The 10,104-nt window shown below is 36.8% G+C and overlaps 1 protein-coding gene across 6 annotated transcripts in view; it reads left to right on the plus strand.

The window, feature by feature from the left end:
- Positions 1-994: 994 nt before the first annotated feature.
- The window catches only part of senp6a (SUMO specific peptidase 6a), a 22,070-nt gene continuing 12,960 nt past the window's right edge, over positions 995-10,104 (plus strand). For 4 of the 6 annotated variants that reach the window (XM_066723340.1, XM_066723368.1, XM_066723350.1 and 1 more), the window contains exons 1-5: positions 995-1,469; positions 8,037-8,130; positions 8,947-9,007; positions 9,297-9,427; positions 9,628-9,777. In XM_066723340.1, the coding sequence (XP_066579437.1) occupies positions 1,439-1,469; positions 8,037-8,130; positions 8,947-9,007; positions 9,297-9,427; positions 9,628-9,777 (467 nt within the window). In that variant the 5' untranslated portion in view covers positions 995-1,438. The remainder of the gene's footprint in view (positions 1,470-8,036; positions 8,131-8,946; positions 9,008-9,296; positions 9,428-9,627; positions 9,778-10,104) is intronic. The other 2 variants (XM_066723377.1, XM_066723386.1) reach the window with 2 other exon arrangements.

Genomic DNA, 10,104 nt, shown 5'->3' on the forward strand with positions numbered 1-10,104 from the left:
CTTTAGGAAAACACTTTCTAAAAGGGACATACTGTTTAAAGAATATTGACTTCTCTCACACCATTTATAGAATTACAGAACGGATGATATGAGGAGCTACTCATACCAAAGCCATATATGAATGAAACTTTAGGATTTACCCCAAAATATTAGGAGGGATGTTATGATGTGTGATGTGAAATCTGGGTGGATTACAGGTTGGTTTTGCTGAGGAAAGAATGATAATCTCTCACTAACATTGTTTTTTTTTTTCTTGGGCCTCAAAACATACTTTTGTTAGGGGTGTAAATTCAGATACACAGGCTATTGGGGAAATGTCTAAGTATATTGAAAGAGCCTAGTTCAGAATGTCTATTTGGATATATCATTGTGTTTATGCGGTTGTTTTGATAAACGATATATTTCCCTCTCTGTTCCTAAGCGTACTTTAAACGTCATTCAATGTATTTAAGATAGGTCAGAGAAATACCGCCATCTACTGTATGTGACTCCCCACTTATCTATGGGGGCGGGTCAGATTAACCGTGCAGGCAGCCCAGAGCAATGTCCCCCCATACACGCACACACACCATATTAAAGACTATTGTTTGGGCAGGTTTGTTTGTTTGAACTACATTGTGTGCACTGTATTTCAGTGTTTCAGAGATGTGCTAATGGCAAGACGTCCAGTTAATTACAATACGAATCATTTACATGTTTTTTGTTGTGGTTTAATAATGTAAACGACAATGTTATATTCAAATTATTTAAAAACCCTGGTTCAAATGTGAGTTGCTACAGTGTGTCGACTCTCACATACTCATTCTGTATCTCAATCAATATCAATTAAGCACAATGTAGCTAACGTTTTGTCTAGAAATTGAGTTAGTTCTCCACTACACCGTTCCCACTGTGACTGCGGCCTACTCGCACTGCATCCGGGGGCTTGATTTGAGACCGTAATCCTCGCTGAGGAGGGTTGGCTAGAGGTGGGAGACGCCCGGAAAAGTGGTGCAGTCGAGGAGGGGGGGGGGGGGATGACAATTTCTCGAAAAACGGCGCTTCTGAAGAGGACTGTATTTGATTTGGACCGCTTTTGTCTGGCCGAGACTGTCACGATTATATGCGGGGGGTAACCGAGGCGTTTGTTATTATTATTTTCTATCACGATGAAATGGAGGCGGTAGCCGGACTAAGCTGGACCGAGTAAATAGATGCCTAAATGATAGTAGGCAAAGGGCTACAAGATATATGCTGCACATTTCGCTAACATGCTCGGGGGTTTCGCCGTCCACAAACAATTTAGGCGATAAAAACTGAGATCCAGAGCAGCAGAAAAGAGGGGTTTCTGGGGGAGAAAAGCGGACGACCGTCGGCATCAGCCGCCGCCAGTCGACAACACCGAGGCGAGGGAGACATTGGCTGCTGTTGAGAAGCAAACATTTACGATGGACTAAACATGGCCCACAAGAGGAGTCTGTTTATTCAAGGTAGGCCTCTCTCGGGGTATTTTACAGATTTGGGTGCAGTTATATATTATAAGACACAGTGTATCCGTTCACAAGGTAAATGTGATCGTTGCGCGCTGCTGTGGGGTCGTGTGTGTATTTTGTTTTGGTCTATTATTGCTTTACAGAGCATGTGGCCTAGTCAAATTGCGCTTTTTAAATTGGGATAATCTAATAATAATAATTACAGCTGTCTGACTGATTTGCATTGCTTTTTAAGAAAGATTACGATCAATTAAGCGTGATCCCACAGCCCGAGTTTGCATTGTCAGGTTTTATTTCTAATGAACTGTAATGGTAACATTGTTGTTCAAATCCATGGATACAGACCCGTTAAAAAATCGGGTATGTTGGACAGACTCTAAACTTTAACGTTTTGTACAGAACGATATTCTTATTCATGTTAAACTTTGTATTTCAGCTTGAATAAACACGCAATATATATTATTCTCTGAGGGGTTGAAACAATGCAGAGTGCGTGTCGTCTGACGTTGTTTTCTGCAGCACTTTCTTATTTTTCTTACAATGCCCAAATTGAAAATCACTTGGTAATGTTCACCCTATATTTGTATTTTTTGTTTGTTTGTTTCGTGATTTAGTAGTTTGTTTTTACCTGAGCATAGCCTACAAACTCCCAGACAATGTGGGAAAACAACATGTAGGCTAACTGAAATGAGTATATTACAGGGAATGACTGAAGTGCTGGTGTTGTAGGGGACTTGCAGTATGTAGTTAAGTATTTATTGCTTGTTAAGCTAAAGTTTGAGTCCACAGTGTCTCCTTCAATTAATTCTGTTAAGTGCACCTGCAGCAGGTCGTTTTATTCTGTTTGCTGTGCCTGCCAAATCTTCAGTGCCATCTAAATATCTTCTAACTAAATGCAAAGGCAATTTGACATCCCATGCTACTGTCTTTATAGCTGGACTGCTTTCTATACATTATTTTAAATCACCATTTTGCACTACCGATACAAATGGGAAGTGCCAAAAGAGGGCTTTGCAGCAAACTAAACTTTAGTTGTGCCTAATTTCGATACTGTGTAGCCATTGAATGTAAGCTATGACGTTACAAACAAAATACAAACCATTATGTAGCTGGATCACACAGTTTAGGGGTTAGCCTAGTTTAGGCCTATTTGAAGTCCCAGTGTAGCATACATTGCCCTGTGCAAAGGCTGCTTCAGTGTATTGACCCAGGAAAATGAATGTGTCCGCTTGCCTTTTTCGTGAAACGTTTTTCATTGTAATCTTAGGGATTGTACCATGTTAATCCAGGTTTTGCAAGGCTTTCCTAGTCTTCTATGAGTGATGTGTATTACCTCTACAATAGTTGCTTGGCAGTATATCAAACTGACATCCATATCGTTGTCATATATCTAGTGTTATTTACAGTAGTATGCCCTTTTAATTTTGTCCTCTCTTAATGTCGTCATTTAAAGTCTCCATATTTAATTCCAGGACATTGTTTTTGAGTTATTCACCTTACATACTCTTAGTTTAATATGTGTATATGGTCAACATGGGTTTTAGATTTATGTAGTCACCTTTGTACAGATTGTAATGAATCATGGCTAAGATGATGCTGTAAGTCAAAGCCCTCCAGCTTGCTGTGGGTTAGGGAGATGTCACTGCAGTCAATGTTGGTGCAGTCAAGAACTGAAATAAAGTCACAGGCCTGAGAAAACAAAATTCACAAGTGATATCCTGAGACTAAATGTTCAACTTCTCCATTGACAAACTGGGTTATTTTAAGTAATTAGCCTAGGCTTTAAGATGTTTCCTGTTTGTTGAATATGTGTCAGTAAAGTTTTAGTTTGGGGTTCATGGAGTTTAAAACATGCCTCATATGGCTAATTATACTAAGCTCAATCCCCCCCCCCCCTTTTTTTTTTTTAGGAAGAGGGCATCACTAGCTGTACTTCAGTTCGGTGTTGGTGGAGGACATTTTTGCATGTTTTTGTGGCAGAACATCTTGTACCTTAAAACAATGATGTCACATACTATTCTGACCTACCGTGAGCAGATGAACATGTCTTCAGATTGTTGTTTCCAAACCCTGTATGTCAGCTCCGAGCTTGGCAAAGGTGGCCTATTGTATCTGTTAGTGTCTATACCAAATGGCTTTTGCGACTGATGCTGCTGGTGTAATCATATCCTTTAAGTGCATGAAAGGTAGGCAACAACTGATGCAAATCTGAACCAAGTTCACTTGTCAATGACCAGTTAATTCCTGTTCATGATTTGATCTGTTTTAAACCAAACATCTGCCACTGTTGCCTTCTTTACGTATACAAACAAGAATATCAGTCACTTGAGATGATTATAGTATAGCTATTGGACTGGAGATTAGAAAACGAATTATATTTTCAGTGCAAATCCCAAGTTAATATGAGAAGTTCAAACTTGAAAAAGTAATGTTCACCCATTTATAATCTCTGTTCATTAAGATAAAACCTGCAGGTCACAATTCTTCTCGGCTGCCATCCATTGAAGTATAAGATTTGCCTGTTCATGATTTTATCATCTTAAACTATAACTTTAGAGCATTGGTGAATTGGATTTAACTATAATACTGAAGTTGGGAGTAAAGCATCTTCTTGAATAAGGTTGACTGTATTTGAAAATGTTTGAACCCAAATCTGCTTTATGGTGCAGTTGTACTGTGCTCCATGTATGTTGCTGTGGAAAAATACCTCGGCTGAATTGATGATGATGATCTTTGTGTTCATGTATTAATCAGTTTGTCTTTTATGAAACTGTATTGAAATGCATTAGGAACAGTCACATATTTGCATCTATTTAGTTTGTTAGTTAATAAATTAATTATATTTTATTTGGCATTTGCAAATTCACAATTTCAACAGGATGTTATTTACATTTAAAACCAATTGTTACCACAGGAATCTTAGATCAGGTTCCCAGTCTAAGGCATAGGCCTAGGTCTTACTTATAATGATCTGTAGACAACCATTCAATGAGACATACTATTCCTTCTCTTAGACGCTGAACTTGAAGTTTTTGAAGTTTCAGACTATATTTGCGTGGGAGTGATGCTACATGTGTGTTGTTCTTTGAATTTGCCAGATATGTCCTGTTCTTCAGAGAGGGGTACTTGAGGGTTATAGATCTTAAATAAATTGCTTTGGGATTCTCTGAATTGGATCACAATGGCAACACAGAATTCAGATGTCTTGAAAGACCTGTATTACCCAAGTATTACAATGACTTCTGTCTTGCCTTGTCTGGATAAAAGGCATTCTATCAAAGATGTATTTGGAACATCAGAGGTTTGTGGAAGCACAATCATATTTTTCGAGATCTCCTATGGGGGGATTAGCCTTATTTTAAAAAGTACTTATGTTAACTAAACTCAGAATTACCGGGAATGGATTTTACCTGAAGGTGACTGCATGACTCTTTTTTTTTTTTTTGCCAGTTTGATTGTTGCTGATGTCTTTAGTTTAGCTTTCAGATGTTTGTCAAAGACTTCAATCTAATTTTAAACTGGTTGCTTAATCAACATAGTATTTGAAACTGGTTGCTTATTCACCATAGTTCTCAAAATGTTTTCTTGTTTCTAGGCGGTTCGTAAGATCATTGGCAATATCCCAGGAAGGAGAGCTCCGTTAGCAATATTCTGAAGGTGACTGTCAGCTACATCAGACATTTTGAACAGGCTTGCTGTTCTGCCTTAATAGGCTACTATCAGCATTTGGGCATCTGTTTCCCTTCTCTATAATTCTCAGTCCTCCTCCCTTTTTTGTGGTGTGGTTATACAGCGTCATCTAATCCCCATATAAACTGGGTGACAAGTGTTTGCAGTGTTCCTGTGCACAGAGAATGAATCTATCAAGAGTATTGGCCTGTTTTTCTTTTGAAATAGCAATGATGGTGATTTTTTTATTGGCTCAATAATGGGTTATTCCAAGGCCATATCAAACCAGACCTTTTGTTTTGTTGAATATAGTGCAGGATCTGGTCACAATATTGTTTCTGACCTGAAACTTGTTGCATTTTTGTCCGTCTGTCTAGGGGTCATATCTGGCACATTCACAAGGGGGCGTGGTTTTGTTACCAAAAGAAACGGATTGTATTACACTCTCATTACAAGGGGCCATTACAATTACAATATATTTTTAGTCCTTGTAAACTGTTTTCACAGGAGATGAGGGTGGTTTGTTTATTTTCCTATCAGCTCAAATTCTTGTCCCTTTGTAATAAAGGGGTATTTTAGTTAAATCTGGGTTTTTACACAGTAATGCATTAAAAATTAGCAATAAATATCTTATTTCATTTTCGACTGATACAGTGTTGCCAGACTCTTCTGATTATTTATTCCCTATATATTCCACCAAGCATTGCCTTTACCTGAATACATACTGCTAGAATATTCAGATAGCTATGAACTAGGCCTACTAACTTAAGTATTGGGGAAATTTGCAAATTCTGTGCATTACTAATTGTCAAATAGATTTAATGGAAAAGAGGGCACCATTTTATAATGAATAATTTTGTGACTGATTTTTGTGCTGTTCTAGTACTTCAAACCAATGGGTATGGCTTTCCATTATTGTGAGATTGTGATTGTGGTTTTAAATGTTTACATGTGGGCTCTTTTTTGAGATATAGCCTATTTCTTGTCTTACATGTTTCTTGCAGTTTCATTTGTTTTTATGAACCAATTATAACCAATATACATAAGAACATAAGAAAGTTTACAAATGAGAGGAGGCCATTCGACCCATCGTGCTCGTTTAGCATCCATTATCTAAGTTATCCAAGTATCTAGTCTATTTTTAAATGTTCCCAAATTTTCAGCATCATCCACATCGCTGAGGAGTTTGTTCCAGATTCTGACAACTCTCTGTGTGAATCACGATGCTGCTCTTATCAATAAGTACTTCTCAAAGGGATTATGCCAAAGTGCGATTGTCGCGGCTTGTCATTTTTTTAAGTTGGCATATTCATTCTAATTGGATTTTCCTGCATTGATGCAAGACATCAGTGGGAACAAATGAAACGTGGTATTCAGATAAGTCACACTGTACTGATATCCTTTCATCTTTGACTTTACATTAATGTGCCTAAAATATTTATTCACATGCCATTTATTTTAGAACTCTAATAATTCCTTTCATTCTAATGAATACTAAATTAAATGCTTCACATCTTTAGATATAATATTACTGAATGAGGCTGGTGCTTCTATTATTCATAATCATTATATAGCCTAATTATAATTTATATTGCAGTTTGTGTTGTATAATATTTTACTGATTTACACTTGCCTTGTATAAAGGTGAAATATTTTCAATGAAAATATAAATATGGGCTATATTTAAAATACATTCTGACCATAAATGTATCATGAATACCAGACAATATTTTCTTCTTCTTATTATTTTTATTTCTTGGCAGACGACCTTATCCAGGGCGACTTACAACATAAGTGCAAACAAAGTGGAAAAATACAGAAGTACAAGGCATCAATCGGTACAAATTCAACTTAGATCAAACATAGCAAGTAATACATAATACATTTTACAAATTCCAATTTACAATTTACACAAGTACAGTAAGAGACTTCCTACATCCTGCACGGTGAAAGCTAAGTGCTGTCAAGATGTAGGGTCACAGACAAGGGCTACGGCAAGGAGGAAAACAATCAAGAACGCGAGGAGCATAATAAATAATAATAATAATTATTATTATTATAGTAAACTTAAAAAAATTCTACTGGCTGGAGGCATTTGACTTACTGTTTTCTATCCTTTGAAAGAATAGACTGGCACATATTACAGGCTAACCATAGCTTTTCAATGTGTTCTTCTGCATTGGCCTCTCTATTGCGAAGTAAACTGTCTTCCAAAAGCATTACATCAGCTTACCTGATTTGATTAAATGTGGGACCTGCTTACATTTAATCCTATAAGCTTATTATGAAATAATAACTGCCCATGGAAAACCAGCACAAGCTTATAAAGGAAGCTCAATCAAGATTCTCAGAAAGATGCGATTTGGACATTTTGTTTTGTGTTTATTGATGAATTTTCAGTTCCTCGTAAATGAATACTGTAGTAACTGCATACATTTTAATCCACAAGACCATTTTGTCATTAATTACAAATATCCAGCAACTTTGCTATAGCTGTCTTGATTTTGTGAGTGGATATATGGGAAGTGTCTTTCTACAATGTTATGAATGCTGGAGCAAGGAAGCAATAGAAAGGTAATGCATAAATTATTAACTAGAAATGGAAATGAACAAATGGATAACGCCACAAACCATAGCCTATATAGTGGTTTGCTTCTTTTCTGTGTTAAAACAGGTTTAATGATCATCATAATTCAAAGTGATGTCAATTAAATTAGCCTAACCCTTTTGTAATGCTAAATGGATATGTGGAAAGGCTTTTAGCCTAATTCATGTTTCAAAACTAACTTCAGATTCTTGGACTCATATTTTTAGTCTACATCCTGAATGTAAAGTGTGGTTTGTTGCTATTAAATAAGTTAACATGAGCTGATGGCAGTTGTATTTGTATTCTAGCTCTAGATAGATCAGAAGCCAAGAAAGATGGAGGTTTCAAGCAGAACTGGAGCTTTTCTATTTCCGATGACAATGAAGAAGAAAGGGATCATGAGTGAGGCTCTTTATTTAATAATTATAATACAAATGCAGTTTATATACTCAATGGAACACATTGTCTTGGGCTTGTTGTTGACATTGTCGATCTGAAATAGGCCTTGACTCAGCAGGTTTATCTGGCTGATCAAATTTAAACCTGGAAACTTTTCAGATTTAGCAAAATAGTTTCACACAAAGCTTAAGTTCCCTTGAGGCTAAATCATACTGGAAATATGTACAATGCTGATTTAAATTACAATGTAAAATGCTCTCATCAGGTTCTTAGTGTATCGTGTTTTCTCCTGTCGAGAGCTTTGAATGCCTAGCTGCTAGCTTTACCTCAAAATACAGATAAGAACAGGAGTGAACTGGATTATGTAAACGCACTTGGTTTCAACACTTAAGCTGGTTGCTATTTTCGGAATCCTTGTCATTTGACCTTTTACAAATCCAGAACGAGTACCAAACCAAATGCCTAAAAGCCTAAAAGTACTATATTTTGGTTTTGTAATGGAAACCAAACCAATCTTAGTAAGCAAACCAATTGGTTGAAAACAAAAACTTGTACTGTTCACAGCTACCCAGACATGGGAATCGGCAGTTGAGGACCATTGAACTACAGCATATTTGCATTACAAAGGCTGATAGAAGGCCATAGTTGGTTGTTACTGGAATTATTTATGGATATGAAGATGAACACATTTAATAATTTCTACAAAACAAAGCACCTCTTGAAGGGGTAGATACAATACTAATACAATTCATTTGAATGTTGTTGATATCCAATTAATCATTGGCTATATATTTTTTAAATTCTTCTTTTGAACCTCAGCACAGCTCCCTTAGTGAGAATGGATGAGTCTGATGGGTTGAGCAGCCCAGAGGGGAAGAAGGTAAGAGACCTTTTATTGTTGTTTTTTTTCCTCTCATTGTCATTAATTGCCAGCTGTACTAATCTTTCAACAATAGCCAATCAGTTTAATGTACTAGCCTACCTCCTGCTGAAAATGATCAGTAAGCATCATCCCTACCAGTCTCAATCTGTCGGCCCTGAAGTGGCCCTGTAGGTTACAGTCCAACTTGTAATGTACAAGTTACTCTTTAGGTAAACGTTAAATAGTTGATTCATGCTGCATTTGTTGTATACCTTTTTATTTTTCCTGCCCCCACTCTCTCCAACAGCCGCCTTCCTTGAAACATTTTTGCAGTGGCGAGCCTCTGAAGACGTATGAACGAAGGCCAAATAATCATTTGAGATCGCTCAAAGGAAATACCATTGGTCTGAATATGCTGGGAGCTGGCAAGAAACTAAGGTATATAGTTTTTTTTTAATAGTTTTAATTTATATATATATATATATAAAAAAAAAAAAAATAAGGTAAATGTTGTTCACAGAAAACAGAAAATGTCGACTGTTATGGCTTTGTAAGTGCAGGATGCATTTATGATTTTCTTGAGTAATGGTCTGTCCAGGTTTGTCAAATGTATTGTAATTTTCTTTTTACATTACAAGTGAAAATTCCCAGGCTATAACGGCGCCATCAATCAATAGCAGAACCAACTACTTCATCGTTGGCCCTTCGGTGTCACAGGGTGTTGTGGTACAAGGACGGATTTTCCAGCATGCCAACGCTCAAGCAGTTGTGAAAACCGCCGCCCAAAGGTACGTGGAATGATTTAATGTTTTATTTTGACGTCTCCTTGTTGGTATTATTCAAAGTTGTGCTTTCTGCTGCATCTGCAACAGTGGTCAACAAAATAATATATGCATGCCGGGATTTGTATCAGTGGGGAAGACCACACCACGGGTTCGTCAGGGATGGAATTTAAATTTATTAATTTGAAAATAATTTTTTGCAGAAAATGATCTACAATGCTTAGCAGAGTGGAGTAGTTTTTCTTCCTCAACTAATTTAGTGTTTATCTGGCTAGTAGTTATACATTTTGTCTGGCTTCACATTTGCAAGAAATTTTTAATTTTAGGAATGTT

The sequence above is a fragment of the Amia ocellicauda genome, chromosome 1 (assembly GCF_036373705.1).
Source record: "Amia ocellicauda isolate fAmiCal2 chromosome 1, fAmiCal2.hap1, whole genome shotgun sequence".
Classification (NCBI taxonomy): Eukaryota; Metazoa; Chordata; class Actinopteri; order Amiiformes; family Amiidae; genus Amia; species Amia ocellicauda.